This window comes from Xenopus laevis, chromosome 7L (assembly GCF_017654675.1).
Source record: "Xenopus laevis strain J_2021 chromosome 7L, Xenopus_laevis_v10.1, whole genome shotgun sequence".
In the NCBI taxonomy this organism is placed as follows: Eukaryota; Metazoa; Chordata; class Amphibia; order Anura; family Pipidae; genus Xenopus; species Xenopus laevis.
Window position 1 is genome coordinate 15,757,035 of NC_054383.1, and position 17,690 is coordinate 15,774,724.

General features: G+C 39.6%; 1 protein-coding gene across 4 annotated transcripts in view; it reads right to left on the reverse strand.

The window, feature by feature from the left end:
* Positions 1-326: 326 nt before the first annotated feature.
* The window catches only part of LOC108696108 (leucine-rich repeat-containing protein 27), a 31,830-nt gene continuing 14,466 nt past the window's right edge, over positions 327-17,690 (reverse strand). For all 4 annotated transcript variants that reach the window (XM_018225160.2, XM_018225161.2, XM_018225158.2 and 1 more), the window contains exons 6-11: positions 12,561-12,795; positions 11,241-11,324; positions 10,334-10,421; positions 5,501-5,640; positions 4,442-4,568; positions 327-586 (exon numbers count right to left, since the gene is read on the reverse strand). In XM_018225160.2, coding sequence (XP_018080649.1) covers positions 446-586; positions 4,442-4,568; positions 5,501-5,640; positions 10,334-10,421; positions 11,241-11,324; positions 12,561-12,795 — 815 coding nt within the window. In that variant the 3' untranslated portion in view covers positions 327-445. The remainder of the gene's footprint in view (positions 587-4,441; positions 4,569-5,500; positions 5,641-10,333; positions 10,422-11,240; positions 11,325-12,560; positions 12,796-17,690) is intronic.

Below are 17,690 nucleotides of genomic sequence, written 5' to 3' on the forward strand. Positions count from 1 at the left end.
CCAGATTCAATAAGAAAATTGTAACTCAACCTAAGAAGAATAGGTGTGTGCATATTATATCATCAAGCACTGATGACATCACTAAACACTGTTTATAAGGATATTATACGCAAAAGCCATAAATATCTTATAAATTATATCCTTATAAACGTTGACTAGTGATGTCATCAGTTATTAACAGTGAGTAGTGATGTCATTTTTGTCACATGGCTCACTAAAACTTGTGTATTATAATATATAACGTACCCCTTGTCATATAATATGAGGATATTAGAAGTAACCTCGGAGTTCCATAAACTGTATAAAAACACTCGGCCTTCGGCTTCGTACTTTTATATGGTCATGAAACTCCTCGGTGACTTATAATATCCTTATATTTTATAATAGGGGGTACTTTATTCACTATATAATCTACAGGATATTCACGACTCTTGTGAATTATATATTATAAAGGCGCTACAAAGATGTTCTGAGGCTTTCCTTGAGGAGAGGGAGTGGGGGAGATTTCTCCGGTAAAGGCACTGAACCGATATTCCAACTCTTGCGCCTTCTTCCTCTGTAACAGCTCAGCCTGCAGTTTTGTGGCCTGTAATTAAGAAATAAACAGGTTAAAGAAGAAGGAAAGCTACTGAGGCAGTTTATTACCAATAGATAAGCCACAATAATGCAAGCTATAACACTATATTCATTCTGTAGAATGCTTATCAAACCTGAGTAAACAGCTCTAGAAGCTCTCTCTTTTTGTTTAGGATAGCAGCTGCCATATTAGCTTGTTGTGACATTACTTCCTGCCCGAGTCTCTCCCTGCTCCCTCATAGCTCTGGGCTCAGATTACAGCAGGGAGGGGGGAAACAGGAGAGGAGAAAACTGAGCATGCTCAAGCCCAAGCCCTGGAGGTTTAAGCTGAAAACAGGAAGTCTGATACAGAAGCCCATGAGTACACAATAGAAGGAAAGAAATGCTGTGTTTCATTTGACAGAGGACTCAGAGCAGCATTACTTTGAGGGTTTACTAGTGTATTATATAGACCTTTCTGATAAAGCTTACTTAGTTTTAGCCTTTGCTTCTCCTTTAAGGTTTAAAGTCTTTCACCTACCATGGAATTCACATTATTAAATATAATACAAAAAATGCAAGAAGACACTGGTCTTATCATATTACTCATTATTACAAATACTCCATGGGATTTGAAGGTCCAAGGTGCAATATATCCATCTTGTAATGGGTGTAGAAAATGTCAGTAATATTTGCTTGCGGTGATGATCTAAACAGGCTCTGTTTACCGTATGAAATGCATATTTGTGTGCCGGAACAATTGTAGGTGAGTCACAAGATACTTCAAGTTCATGTTTTCTCCATATAACACGCATCATTGGAAATATTACACGCCTGTGGAATGCTGACACCCAGACACTAACAACATATGACTGGATGGACTGGACAGTTTCTCCGTTTATTGGCTTACAGGGTAGCCTCAGATTCTCAAGATTATTGTCAGAACATCATGGCTGCTGGATACTTTAAATTGAGCATAGTGTTGCTACAAGCCTGATGCTTACAATGGGAAATAAAGACTCTGAACAAGACTGTTCCTTTTTTTCGCCTTCCATGGACCACTTACTGTAGAACACTAATCACATGCACAATGCCCCATGCACATCCTGTCTGTGTTATATGCGGGGCCGCCATTAGAAATAACGCTCCCCGTTCAACAAAATGTTCGGTGCCACCCAGCCCCCAAGCCCCACCACAGATCCCGCTCACAACACAGTTAAAAGACCACACAGACATCAGTGCTAAATACTGCAAATCCCCCCCTCCCACACAAGTTATAAAAAGCCATTGTTGGTCCGGGCCCCCCTATAAGTAAAAAGAAAACACTGGTGCCAGGGCGCCCCATAAAAGTTTTTTTTTGAAACATTGGCGCCAGGGCCTCCTCTTACAAGTTAAAAAGAAACATTGGGCCCCAGAGAATATGTTTGAAAAAAAATCTGGTGGCAGGGGCCTATAGAGTATTAAAATAATACACTGATTTAAAAAAAAAAATACATTGGTGGTCAGTAGAACTGAACTCCTTTCGTGACTTCGGTCTTTTTGTGGCTTCGGGACTTCAACTTTGCCTCCTTTTGTGATTTTCGGGTCTTTTGCGGCTTCAGGACTTCAATCTCAGCTCCTTTCGTGACTTTGGTCTTTTCGTGTCTTCAGGACTTCAACTTTGCTTCCTTTTGTGACTTTGGGTCTTTTCCCGGCCTCAGGACTTCAATCTCGGCTCTTTTCGTGACTTTGGTCTTTTTTGTGTCTTCAGGATTTCAACTTTGGCTCCTTTCGCAGCTTCAGGACTTCAAGTTTGGCTCCTTTCGTGACTACGGGTCTTTTCGTGGCTTCAGGACTTCAAGTTTGGCACCTTTCATGACTTTGGTCTTTTTGTGGCTTCGGGACCTCAACTTTGCCTCCTTTTGTGATTTTCGGGTCTTTTCGCAGCTTCAGGACTTCAATCTCAGCTCCTTTCGTGACTTTGGTCTTTTCGTGTCTTCAGGACTTCAACTTTGCTTCCTTTTGTGACTTTGGGTCTTTTCCCGGCCTCAGGACTTCAATCTCGGCTGTTTTCGTGACTTTGGTCTTTTTTGTGTCTTCAGGATTTCAACTTTGGCTCCTTTCGCAGCTTCAGGACTTCAAGTTTGGCTCCTTTTGTGACTACGGGTCTTTTCGTGGCTTCAGGACTTCAAGTTTGGCACCTTTCATGACTTTGGTCTTTTTGTGGCTTCGGGACCTCAACTTTGCCTCCTTTTGTGATTTTCGGGTCTTTTCGCAGCTTCAGGACTTCAATCTCGGCTCCTTTCGTGACTTTGGTCTTTTCATGGCTTCAGTACTTCATCTTTGGCTCCTTTCGTGACTTCAGGTCTTTTCCCGGCTTCAACTTCGGCTCTTCGGGACTTCATCGGTTCGGGACTACAGCAGATGTGGCGCAGCTTTGGCGCTGTCCAGGGGGGGGGCTATTTCAAAAAGTGCGGCACAGCCAGCCCCCCTTTAGGCCCAGTCCGGTACAGCAGTAACCCCTGTGCCCCCCTGATGGCGGCCCTGATTATATGCAGTTGTGCAAGGTGTCCTTTCCATATAACACCTTAAGAATGTATCCTCAACTGGGATCCACCAGCAATGTAGCATTATTGTTCTTTTCATGAATGCAACCCTACGCACAAGGGTACGTAACATGGGGAGGCACTTTTATCAAAGGTCAAATTTCAAATTCCTGTGAGTTTTTTAAACTCCTTTAAGTTTGAATATACTCGAAATTCAATTGGGGGCTATTTGATGAAAAAAAATCGAATGTCTAAAACTCGCATGAATTTTACTGACTCGAAAACTCAAATCGAATTCGATGTCAGGAAGGTTACTAACATGTCCAAATTGGTCCCTGGACCTCTCCCATTGACTTATACATGAGCTCGGCAGGTTTTAGGTGGGGAATAGTTGAATTCGAGTTTTTAAAGTGTACGATAAATCTCGAAATTTGAATTCGAATTAAAACTCAAATCGAGTTTGCAATATTCACAATTCAAATTTGAGAGTTTTGACCATAACATTTTTTTGGAAAATTAGAATTTTCAATTTGACCCTTAGGGGCAGATTTATCAAGGGTTGAATTTCGAAGTAATGGGAGGTTTTCCCCCCATAACTTTGAATAAAAAAAGACAAATCAAAATGTATTAAAAAAATTTAAGTTTTTAATTTCGGGTGAATAGGCTGTATTCGAATCGTTCAAATCAAAGTTTTAGTGCATTGGATCGAATTTCTGCCCCAAAAAACTTTGATTTTTCAAAGTTCAACAAATGACTCCCCCATAGGCTAAAACAGCAATTCGGCAGGTTTTAGATGACGAATGGTCGAAGTCGAAGTTCTAAATAGACAGTACATATTTCGATATTCGAATAGTCAAATTTTTTTTCAAATTCGAATCGAATTTTAGCCTATTCGATAGTCGAAGTACACAAAAATAGCTTGAAATTCGAATTTTTTTACTTGAATATTCACTTCAAGCCTTGATAATTCTTGCTATGGTTTTTCTTGTGCACTGTCGGGCTGGTGTTTACAGCTTGACTGACAAGTTCAGGCACATGGTTTATTCACGTGTTGGTGAAATGTATCTGCTATCCCGTTCTGATCTGCCTGCAAGGGCTGACACGTACAAGTGAAACTGAATACACAGCCCTTTTCGTGAGGGTCTGGAGACCAGGAGGAGTCTGTAAACAGAACTTTAAAAACATAAAATCTCAATGAATCTGAATGCTAAATGGTAGGCTGGGAGGCAGGATTCTAGGGGTTTTAGTTTAGTAACAGCTGGAGGGCTGCAGGTTGGACATCACTGAACTATGTAATGTTTGCATTTGCATTGCCATTGGACCATCTTGTCAAACTGTGGCCCTGAATGTAAAACACTTGCCTCCTCCAAATCTTTCCTTGCTGCCATGACTTCCTGCAATGCTGTGGCCTGTGGAACGCTCCGTCTTTGTTTCATGGTCTGGATATGCTGTCTGATGCGGTTATCCAGCCTGTGATCTTTGGAGACCCTGTGCAGAAAACAATTTATTTTATCATACTTTTCTAAGTATTTAGAAAGCTCCCTGGTTCCTGTCGAATAACCTTTAGCTTTCCAACACACCCAATTAGTCATTTACAAACAGGGCCGACCAGGTTTATATCATGGAATGTTAAAGGGATTCTGTCATGATTTTTATGATGTCGTTTTTATTTCTAAATTGCACTGTTTACACTGCAAATAATTCACTCTACAATATAAAATTTCACTCCTGATCCAGCAAGTGTATTATTTAGTGTAATATTGGTGTGTAGGTCATGTGCTTTCAGAAAGAGCCAGCACTTTAGGATGGAACTGTTTTCTGGCAGGCTGTTGTTTCTCCTTCTCAATGTAACTGAATGCGTCTCAGTGGGACCTGGTTTTTACTATTGAGTGCTGTTCTTAGATTAACCGGGCAGCTGTTATCTTGTGTTAGGGAGCTGCTATCTGGTTAACTTCCCATTGTTCTGTTAGGCAGGGGGTGATATCAATCCAATTTGCAGTAAAGAATGACTGAGGTTTATCAGAGCACAAGTCACATGACTTGGGGCAGCTGGGAAACGGACAATATATAAAAAAATCTGTTTGCTCTTTTGAGAAACAGATTTCAGTGCAGAATTCTGCTGGAGCACTATTAACTGAAACGTTTTGAAAAAAATTTTTTTCCCATGACAGTATCCCTTTGAATATATATTGAATGGTAAAAACACTGGAGAGTGAGAATTACAGTCTGAAAGGGATAACTGTATAAGGTACGGAAGTGAGCACTGTGGCAGCTTGGATATTCCACTCAGAGGCTGTGGCTATAACTAGCCATAAGCATTCCATGAGCTATGAGGCGTGCCTCAGGATGTACCACAGGGCTTATGATGACATGGTTTGTATACCAACATCATGAATATGGTCCCTGTTGAATAAACAAACCTTTCTTTCTCCGTTTCCCTCTGTAATTTTCCGGACGCGACTCTTGATTTTTCATCTGAAAGAGGCCTTTGCTTGTCCCGGTGATCCTTTCTCTGGACTGGATCCAAGTCGGTTGCATAAGGAGGAAGAGCCTTGGGTATCTATTCAATGAAAAATTATATGGTGGTAAATCACAATGATGATGTGGATAGAAAGAGCAACAAGGATGATTAGTATTTAGTAATCAATTCAGATTCACATTACGTGGCAGCACAGACACAAGTACATTCTGCATCAGAATTTAAAGGAAAACTTTACCACCAAAATGAATATTTAAGCAACAGATAGTTCAGATCAAATTAAGTGGCATATTAATGAAACTTACCACACTGGCATATATATTTAAAGGAAAACTATACCCACAAAATGAATACTTAAGCAAAATATAGTTTACATCATATTAAGTGGCATATTAAAGAATCTTACCAAACTGGAATATATATTTAAGTAAATATTGCCCTTTTACATCTCTTGCCTTGAGCCACCATTTCGTGATGGTCTGTGTGCTGCCTCTGAGATCACCTGACCAGAAATACTGCAGCTCTAAAGTGTTTTAGAAGAATGACAATATAATGTACTGTTGCCCTGCACTGGTAGAACTGGTGTGTTTGCTCAAGAAAAAACATTATCGTTTATATAAACAAGCTGCTGTGTAGCCATGGGGGCAGCCATTCAAGCACAGGATACACAATGGATCACATAGAAGTTCTGAAGAATTCAATTGCATACTACAGAGCTTATCTGTTACCTGTTCAGTATCATGTGCCTTTTCTCCTTTTTCAGGGTTGAATGGCTGCCCCATAGCAGCTGCTTATATAAAGTTTCTGCAGCAAACACACCAGTTGTATGAATGCAGTGCAATCAGTATATTATGTTTTCATTTCTCACAACATTTTGGAAATAAAAAGAGGGACACAAAAAGTTGTCATGCGTGGGGCGTCAATTTTTTTGACCACGCCCATTTTTGTGCCCACACCCCCTAATTACTGTGTTCATTTTACAAAATTTGGCAGTTCATTAGTTATTACAGTTTTGTTAATGAAGGTGAATTGCCCTTTAAGCTGTGAGTCTAACTTGTTCCAAGGGACCTATTATCCTATCCTACTTGTTTGCTTATCTCAAAATTGTTACAAAAGTATCTTAGCTGCACCTGGTGGCTGTTCTGGGCACTCTGCCAAAAGCCAATCAAGTTAAATTTGTTTCTTTTTCTGGCTGTTTAGTGCAGAAAAAGTCGGGACTTTTCAGTACAAACGCGGAACTGCGGGCTGAGCTGTCAAAAGCGGGACTGTCCTGCACAAAACGGGACAGTTGGGAGGTATGTGTTTTTATTACTTTAATTAATTTTCATTTACTGTCCCTTTCATGTATACAGCTGGACTCCTCTGAAAGGCTGCTGCTGTTTTTAGAGTCTTGATTGGTGTGGTTCAGGAGGAGGCCTAGGTTGTTTTCAGAATGGGTTCTCCATAAAAGTAGAACTAAAGTAGCTGCTGATTAGGTTGGTACCCAGTTAGGTAGATTGGCTTTTAGTAGGGATGTACAGAATACACTATTTTGTGAAAAGATTCGGCTGAATACCGAACCGAATCCTACTTTGCTTATCAAATTAGGGGTGGGGAAAGAAAAAGTGCAAAAATAATGTTTTACTTCCTTGTTTTGAGACGAAAAGTCATGTGATTTCCCTTCCCATACCTAATTTATATTACACACACAAGGATTTAGCGGAATCCGAATCCTGCTGTAAAAGGCCGAATCCTGGCTGAATCCCGAACCGAATCCTGGATTCGGTGCATCCCTAGCTATTAGTGCTGTGTAGTGGTGGGCAGAAGAGCATTTTTAGAAGCAGGCTGCTGGGTCGCTGCTGCTGGGCTTTGAGGAAAAGTCAAGCAGCGTCAGACTGGGGGGCCCAGGGCCCACCGGGTCTGCAGCCTCATCAGGGCCCTCCACACCATCCCCCAGGCCCTCCAGCCGCAAAGTCCTCTCTGCAGTCTTCTCCTCTCACTTTACAGTGCGTCATCGCTCAGAGAGAGAGTGCAGGGAGCCTGGGCCCACCGGGTTTTTACCCAGTGTCCCACTGGCCCAGTCCGACCCTGAAGTCAAGTATGCCTGTGGTTACAACCTGTAGTGCAGTGATGCAGTAAAGTGAGAGCACCCCTGTGCTTTATTTTTATTGACTCTTGAGCTGTCTCTTGGGTGGCAATAACACTTCTGGAATATGCAATTTTAATAAATTCCAAATATTAAAAGAAGAACAGACAGGCACAATCCCACACATAGGTCAAGGGTTTAGATAATTTTGCAAGGCACTGAATATGAGTATATCATAGGCACATTACAAAGACTGAACTGAAAAGAAATCTAAGCAAGGTGAAATAGTTTAGATAGAAGTGTGACATGCCACAAGGCAATGCAGATTTCTTGACTACAAATAATAAAGTATCTGTTGACCAGCGCTAAACAAGTACATTTCCTACATTTGTAGTTCATAAATGAGTTAAAAATGTGAGGCATTTTTGAATACTGTAAAAAAAAAAAGCAATTAAAAAAACCAGCGGTCATGCTATATATGTTTCCAGATTATTATTAAAAGGAATGCAGTTCTTCCAGTGTGATCTTAATGGTCTTCACCCATCCCGCTGTCACGCATATTATACAAGGGCACCCTCTGCTGGGTTACTCATAGTACTGGCACAGTGATGTGACCCAAGAATTGTTTTAGTTGTATTATCCACACCATTGTCCACACTAGGAAACCGAAATACTGAATTAGACGGGATAATGGGGACCTATTTGTGGGGGTTTAGAATCCCTGCATTAGACTCAATCTGTACATGCAAAGAAGAAAGCTTTGCACTTTTATAGGCTTGAACCACCTTCACCAAAAAATGCTTTATGGGTTCTGACACCAGCCATAAATTAGTATAACGAGCCGTTATCTCTGAGTATGATTAATATGTTGTTTAAATAAAGTATATAGTTTTATGTCCTGGTCTGGAGACGATCGATTTATTCGGAAACCCAGGAGTGTGCTGCCTCTACACTACAAATCTGCAGTCAGCGTTCCCCCTAGTGACGGACTCGGGGCGGCAGCACCTGGGTCACAACGTTTGTGGGGTAAGATACCAGTCTTTTTTACTGTATTCTCAATGTGGAGTAATGATGTGGAAGTCTAGTACAGAATGCTCGGGACCTGTGGTTTGCCGGATAACGGATCTTTCCGTAATTTGGATCTTCATGCCTTACGTCTACTAGAAAAACATGTAAGCGTTAAATAATCGAATTTTTGGATTTTTTGTCAAATTCGACTAGGGAGTTATCCAAATTTGATTTTCAATATTTATCATACTCTGGCCTTTTAAGAATTCAAATTTGACTATTCACCACCAAAATCCTGCGGAATTGCTGTTTAAATCAATGGGAGAGGTCCAGGGATCAATTTGGAGATGTTTGCAGCCTTCCTGACATTCGAGTTTTTTTGGAGAAAAAGCTTGAATCGAGTTTGATCGAATTCGATTCGAACTTTCGGGACGTTTAATGTAAAACTATTATGCTGGTGGTGGTTCACCTTTAAAGGGCACCTATTGGGTAAAAATCTTATAACAGTAGTTTATTTAAAAAAAAAAAAATGTCCCCTGGGAGGGGAGCTCCCAGTGTAAGCAGCCATGTCCGGTCACATGCGCATAATGAGCAATTCGGGGCATCTTTTATTAGGCACATGCAAGTGATCAGACATGGCTGCTCACGCCGGAAGCTCCCTCCCAATGTGGGTAGCCTAGTGCTAGTGGGGGACATTTTTTGTCTTAAAAACTACTGTTATTCCCAACCGTTATCCCCAACCGTTCCCCAACTGTTAGCCCGCACCTTTGGTTGGGGATAACATTTTTACCCAACAGGTGCCCTTTAAAGGAGAAGGAAAGCCTAAAATTAAGTAAGCTTTATCAGAAAGGTCAATATAAATACACCAGTAAACCCCCAAAGTAATGTTGCTCTGAGTCCTCTGTCAAAAGAAACACCACATTTCTTTCCTTCTATTGTGTACACATGGGCTTCTGTATCAGACTTCCTGTTTTCAGCTTAAACCTCCAGGGCTAGGGCTTGAGCATGCTCAGTTTGCTCCTCCCTTCTGTAATCTGAGCCCAGAGCTATGAGTGAGCAGGAAGAGACTCAGGCAGGAAGTGATGTCACACCAAGGTTATATGACAGCTTCTATCCTAAACAAACAGAGACAGTGTCTAGAGCCGTTTACTCAGGTATGGGAAAGCATTCTGCAGAATAAATATAGCATTCTAGCTTGCACTAGTGTGGCTAATCTGTTGGCAATAAATTGTCTTGGAGCTTTCCTTCTCCTTTAAGGTAACTTAGTATGTTATAGAACATTCTAAGCAACTCTTAATTGGTTTTGATTATTTATTTTTTATGGTTTAATAATTACTTGCCTTTTTCTTCTGATTCTTTGCAGCTTTCAAATGGGCATCACTGACCCCATCAAAAAAGCAAATCCTCTGTAAGGCTACAAATGTATTTTTGTTCCTAATTTTTATTACTCATCTTTCTTTTCAGGCCTCTTCTATTCATATTCAGTCTCTTATACAAATTAGTGCATGGTTGCTAGGATAATTTGGACCCTAGCAACCAAATTGCTGAAATTGAAACATGGAGAGCTGCTGAATAAAAAGCTAAATAACTCAAAAACCACAAATGGTCTCAGAATATCACTCTGTACATCATACTAAAAGTTATTTCAAAGGTGAACCACCCCTTTAATTATTCCTATTTTTCACTCTGTTCTTTATTTACCTGGTTTTCTGGTGTTTTTCTATTTCTTTCTTTCTGAATTTGCATGTTCTTTGTCTGCTTTTGCCAGTCTTTAAGAATGTCTTGTTCTCTTCAGAAAAGATAAAGAGGAAAACAGTTATCGTGCATGTTTAATTGTTGTTCAATACAATCTCAGTGCAAAATGCATTTAATCAAATACAAGCTACAATAACAAAGCACACAGTATACAGAAACTTAGTGAATCAGCCCTCCTATCCCATGACGAGAATAATTTATGGCCCATTTTGGCTGACCATGCCCCATATGCCAAGCGCTCTTTTTGCTAGAGGATTTATACTGTCATGGGAAATTTTTTTTTTTTCCAAAAAGCATCAGTTAATAGTGCTGCTCCAGCAAAATTCTGCATTTAAATCCATTTCTCAAAAGAACAAACAGATTTTTTAATATTTAATTTTGAAATCTGACATGGAGCTAGACATATTGTCAGTTTCCAATCTGCCCCCAGTCATGTGACTTGTGCTTTGATAAACTTCAGTCACTCTTTACTGCAAGTTGGAGTGATATCACCCCTCCCCCCCGCAGCCTAACAACAGAACAATGGGAAAGTAACCAGCAGCTCCCTAACACAAAATAACAGCAAATGATACTTGATGCCAATGTTATTTATAGGGAAAAAACACAAAAATATAGGAAGGCCGGTATTTTTTTCCAGAAAAGGTGGCAACCCTATCCCTGGTACATCTAAGAACACATTCACTTTCTGGTTTAGGAATGAAATGTTATATTGGAAAGTGAATTATTTGCAGTGTAAACAGTGTAATTTAGAAAAAAAAACGACATCATAAAAATCATGACAGAATCCCTTTAATTCCCTGTGATACAAACTCTACATCCAGCCCGCTAACACATTTCCACAGCATAGCCATACTTCAGCTTCTTATTGATTGCAGCAAGTCTTTCCTTATCTTCTGCACGCTTTTGTGCTGCGAGCGCTCTGTCCTCTGCTGGGCACCTTAATAAAAGGAAATATTTACAGTAAGTATCCCGGCTTGATCTGTGCCCATGATAATGGAAGTAGAATAAATAAATCTCAGAGCAAAAGGTAACAAGCATACAAGTCTTTGTTTGATGCAATTCAGCTCCCAGCAGTCTCAGGTAAATCAATCTATTTTATGTTTGAAGACACAAAACACTTGTCTCTAAGCTCTGCAAAAGAGATACTCCAGCAGAGAAAAAAAAATGTGCATGATGAGTAATTTTATTATGATTAATATTTGTATTTTTCTGTCTGTGTGTCCCTGTATGTGTGTGTACTGAAAATACCAATGTTACAAGTTAAAAGAGATCTTACAGACTCATAGGGAGTGGGGGAGATGATGGGAGTCAGTGACCCGGGGGACCGGATCAATAAGATGACTAGCAAAGCCAGTTCTACATCTACTATTAATGAGCTAGGTCATTGAAGCAAAAAACAATCACAAATTTGCTTGTGATGAAATACTGAAGTGCTTCTACCAATGCCTTAGGGCCTATTATTTATAACTTACAGTGAATGAGCAGTGCCCAAGTGATTCCCATAGTGATTCAATGCAACTTGTGCAAGGTTTAAAAACAGGAGGAATCATTGCATCTATATTATTGCATTGGCGGTGTCTTGCAGTAGTAGGGACTGAGTTTGTTTACCCCTTGCAGTAGTAGGGACTGAGTTTGTTTACCCCTAAAGGTGGCCATAGACGTAACAATTGCAATCTTTCCAGGAAAGATCGTTTGTTTCAATACGCGTTTCGTGTCATAAACACTTAATCATAGGCTACAATTAATGCATAAGGCTGTGGACACAGTAAACTCTCAGTAAACTAATCGCCTGGTGGAAGTTTGCCTTCATTGAGTGCTTGCTCCAAAAGGATTTTCGGTTTGTCCGCTCCCCGTGCTGAGGGCTCAGGGCGGTGCACCTGGGCCTCTTCCTTTTTGTGGTGAGTTATCACTTTATATTTGGAGACCCTAGTATTTCAAACTTATCATACCACCCACAATCCGCTCAAAATGTACCTTTTTGCTGCCTTCTGGGCAATTGCGTGTTCTAGCGCCGCCCCTTTATGGCACAACCCGCCCCTTTCTACATCACGGCATGCCCCCTTTTACATCATGTCTCGTCCCTTTGTTCCGCCCCCACCACCAGCCAGTGGGGATTTTATTAAAAGATGGCAACCCTAACCTAAAATGGTATAATAAATAGTATGTTATAGACCTTGGATCAGTTATAAAGTTCCATTTGTTTCTTTTTATTAATCGAGATGCCTCCTGGGTAATAGATGGAAGACCGATTGTCCGACCTTCTGCAATTTCATTCATTTCTTCCTCTTTAAGTCTATTTTTGAGCATTTCAAAGCGCAGCCTTTCATCGTTGCTTTCCCATTCTTCTGATGCCTCCAAGCTGGACCTCACTACATCTTGTAAGCTCAGTTTTTCAACAGCAGGCATTTCTAGAGCATCAAAACCAAAACAGTTATTATAAGCCAAATACCAAGGCAAAGACACTATATTATACAGGGGTTAACAGGAGCTGCTGTCAGCTGATACTGACCAATGATATATATGAGGCTATTTTGTGCCAGAGTCTATTTTCAGCCTCAGTTCAGACTTGCTTTGATCAGATTTGTTGGGGTTATGACACTTTCAAACCAACTGTGTGATTCATAAGCGCCACTTTGTTTGTAGTCTCATGATGTTGAACCGAGGAGTTATAAAAGGTTTATCATTCCTGCCACTGGTCTCTTGCTACCATTTTGGGAAAGATGGTGCTACATCACTAAACAGCACAATGCTGCACCCTTGTGGGCAGATTTATCAAAGGTCAAATTGAAAATTTGAATTTCGAATTTTCGAGTTTTTTTATGGACAAAACTGTCAAATTCGATTAGGGAATTGTTAAAATTTAGATTAGAGTTTTTTTAAAAAAATTCAAATTTGATTTTCGAGATGTATCATACTCTGGCCCTTTAAGAACTTGAATTAGACTATTCGCCACCTAAAACCTGCCGAATTGCTGTTTTAGTCAATGGGAGACATCCAGGGATCAAGTTTTTTGCTGCCTTCCTGAAAAAAAACCTCAAATTGAGTTTTTAAAACTCGAATTGAATTAGATTCCAATTCGATTCAAGTTTTCGGGTCGATCCTATTCACCAAAATTAATTTTTTTTAATAAATTTCGATTGGTCGAATTTCAAGTTCATGGGGGTTTATGGGAGTTTAAAAATACCATGAATTCAAAATTTGACCCTTGATAAATCCGCTCCTTAATGTTTAGTTGTACATCACTTGTAGTAGGGGATTTGGATATTTGCCCATCCTGCTCCTTTACTTGGCTTAGTTGAACCAGGGGTCTGATGGAGTACCCTAACTTGAGACTCAGAATGATCCATTAGAAAGAAAAGGGGGGGGGGTAGGGGACACCTGTATGTCTCTCTCAGTTCATGGTTTGTATATTAACCCTTATATCAGAGATGCAACTTTGAACCAACACTGTGGATAATTGTAGCAAAATTGCTGTTTTAGTCAATGGGAGACATCCAGTGATCAAGTTGTTTGCTGCCTTCCTGAAAAAAAACCTCAAATTGAGTTTTTAAAACTCGAATTGAATTAGATTCCAATTTGATTCAAGTTTTCGGGTCGATCCTATTCACCAAACATATTTTTTTTTAATAAATTTCGATTGGTTGAATTTCAAGTTCATGGGAGTTTATGGGAGTTTTCAAAATACCATGAATTCAAAATTCGACCCTTGATAAATCCGCTCCTTAATGTTTAGTTGCACATCACTTGTAGCAGGGGATTTGGATATTTGCCCATCCTGCTCCTTTACTTGGCTTAGTTGAACCAGGGGTCTGATGGAGCACCCTAACTTGAGAGTCAGAATGATCCATTAGAAAGAAAAGGGGGGGGGGTAGGGGACACCTGTATGTCTCTCTCAGTTCATGGTTTGTATATTAACCCTTATATCAGAGATGCAACTTTGAACCAACACTGTGGACAATTGTAGCAAAATAAAGTAGATACTTTTCTTTTAATTTTGAAAACAAGCACAATGTCTGTAAAAAAAACCCCCATTATATTTTAGAGTTTTCCCCCCTCCTGTAATTAAAAAAATATATCTGGAACGGTCCAATTCCTATGACGGACGAATGGCTAGTGTCAGAGGGTTGATATTTGTCACCCCCACCCTCTATGACGCCATAACGCTATAGGGCCCAAGGCAGGATGGACTATAAGGGCTAATGGTCTACTGTGGACAATGGTCACTCATATAGCTTATACTTGGCCATACAAACAAAAGATCATCACTCTGTTACTTAAATTCCAGAGTGTCAGCATAACGCCAGCCTGTCTGGTGGGGCCCCTTCTTGCTGAAGTGCTGCTTAAATTACTGGAAATACCACAATGGCCTTGATTAGCCAATAGCTGATTGCGAGGTTGTGGACCGTTGGAGCTAGGCACAGTATGTTACAACATTCCTTTGATAACATGTAAGACTAAGTAAATCATTTAGACATTAATTGTACAAGGAGGAATCAGACTATGTATGGTATTGGCATACTCCCATTTGTTATCACCCCCATCTATGACATCAAAATGGGTATATAAACTTATGTTATATGGGAGTATCCTTGGAAAGCATTCAGGTACCACCCAGGTGACACACGACTGTTTCCCCAGGCAAAACCTATTGTCTTGTATTTTGGACACAATAAACTACCTCATTGTATTTGAACTTGCACTATTTCGTGGTTTTGCTTAACGTACGAGGTCATAGAGGTACAAATATAACAACACTCTATAAAAGATATTTTAGCATAATTAAATCAGCTATGTTGGCAAAAGGCCATGGAAACCAGATCAGAAGAACCACATCTAAAACTCAGGTTTATTGATAATTGGTCTCTTTATTTTGATCTAAAATTTTGGAGCTGTTTTAAGCTTTTTAAGTTTTGCACCTGATTGAACTATTTTACTTATTGTGCCGCTTCAGCTGCTTTTTGTCATTATAGAGCATTTTGATTTTGTAAATCCACCATGCAAGGTTTGGTGTTATGTTGGTTTGATTTATTTAAAGGGGAACTCCGGCTTCCAAACCAAAATTTGATAAAGAGGCCCACATAACACAGAAACCCCTAATATACCCATCAGTTACCTGTTTCTTTAAGAAGTATGAATAAGTGCCATTTTCTATGCTGATATCCAGCAGTTTAACAGTTCTTCTATTTCTAAACGAAAATGAAAATCTTTTCTGCTTTGGAAAACCCAATAAAAATGATGAAATAAAAAAAAACTGCCTACCTTTGAACATGCTGGTTTAATATTATAGTGTATGGTTGCTATGGCATATAACCATATTTATTAAAGGAACAATAACATCAAAAAATGAAAGTGTTTTAAAGGAATAGTTCAGTGTGAAAATAAAAACTGGGTAAATGGATAGGCTGTGCAAAATAAAAAATGTTTCTAATATAGTTAGTTAGCCAAAAATGTAATATATAAAGGCTGGAGTGAACAGATTTCTAATAAAACAGCCAGAATCCAACTTCCTGCTTTTCAGCTCTATAACTCTGAGTTAGTCAGCGACTTGAAGGGGGGCAACAAGGTACATTTATGTTCAGTGAGTTTGTAATTGACCCTCAGCATTCAGCTCAGATTCAAAAGCAACAGATATGACCCATGTGGCCCCCCTCAAGAGTCTGATTGGTTACTGTCTGGTAACCAGGGTAACCAGTCAGTGTATACCAAGAGAGCTGAAAAGCAGGAAGTAGTGCTCTGACTGACATAATATACATCAAATCACTCCAGCCTTTATACATTACGTTTTTGGCTAACTAACTGTATTAGAAACATTTTTTATTTTGCACAGCCTATTTACCTAGTTTTTATTTTTACACTGAACAATTCCTTTAAAGTAATGAAAATATAATTTACGGTTGCTATGCACCGGTAAAACCGATCTGTTTGCTTCAGAAACACTACTATAGTTCATGTAAACAAGCTGCTGTGTAGCAATGGTGGAAATTGAAAAAAGGCTATATGGCACAGGTTAAATAGTGGATAACAGATAACACCATTATGTTCTACAGAGCTTATCTGCTGTGTAACCTGAGCCTTTTCTCCTTTGAATGGCTGCCCCCATTGCTACACAGCAGCTTATTTATAACAATAGTAGTGTTTCTGACACAAACACACCAGTTTAACCAGTGCCGGGCAACACTGCATTATATTGTTATTACTTGAAAACAATTAAATTTTTTGATGCTACTGTTCCTTTAACATGATCTGTTTAAACGAAACATATTTTGTGCTTTGGAAAACCCAATAAAAATAATGAAAAAACACAAAAAAAACTGCCTAACTTTGAACATGTTGGTTTAATATTATAGTGCTTGGTTGAATGGCATATCTATAACCAGAGAGAGTGGTTACAGTAGAGGAATGCCCTCTTATGGTCGTTCCTTGCAGTACATTTTGCTGAGGTTTCTTTTTCACGGGGGGGGGGGGGGGGCTTTGGGACTCTGCTTTGTGACCCAAAAGAATTGGTTTAGAATGTATTATTCACCTTATTCAATTATTCATTATCCATCATAAACTGCATGAGAACACAATTTGTGGTCCTGGCTTACTAGCATATCCCCTTCTCCATCTTGTATTAGTATTTTGACAGAGAATATGGAATTGAGCTTTTCTTCCCTTTATCAGTCCCAGCAGAACATCCTGATCCATTGGAGCATAAATCAAAGCCATTCAGTTCCGGACGAAGCCCTGAGTTTATTTATACAGAAAAAGCCTCTCTGAATTGATCTTTTGTGCACGTTCCCCAGCCTGTTACAGGGATGCGTTTCATGGGTGTTGTGAATGTGTGTGTGTATCTGATGTCTGCTTCAGTGTTATCCGTATTGCAAAAATATCCATCTTAATCATTTGGTGGGGAGGGTGCATGAAAGCAACAACCCCCTCACGAACTGGTAGTTAGGCAGGTTTTATTTCAGCACAGAGATTGAACTTAATGGATGTGTCTTTTTCCAATCTAAATAACTATCTAACATAAAAAATATACTAAGGGGTAGATTTATCAACAGGTGAGTTTAGATTTAAATAAAGAAAAACTCACCCACTTTCTATTCATTCCTATGGGATTGTTAGTAGCATATTCATCAATGGGTTGAAAGTTGATAAATACGCTTCCAAAAATCGCATGGGAATGAACAGAACGTGGGTGAGTTTTTATTTATTTAAATCTAAACTCACATTTTGCTAAATCTGCCCCTAACTGTACTTTATATATACAGGTACTGGATATGTTATCCGGAAACTGATTTTCCAGAATGCTCCGAATTAC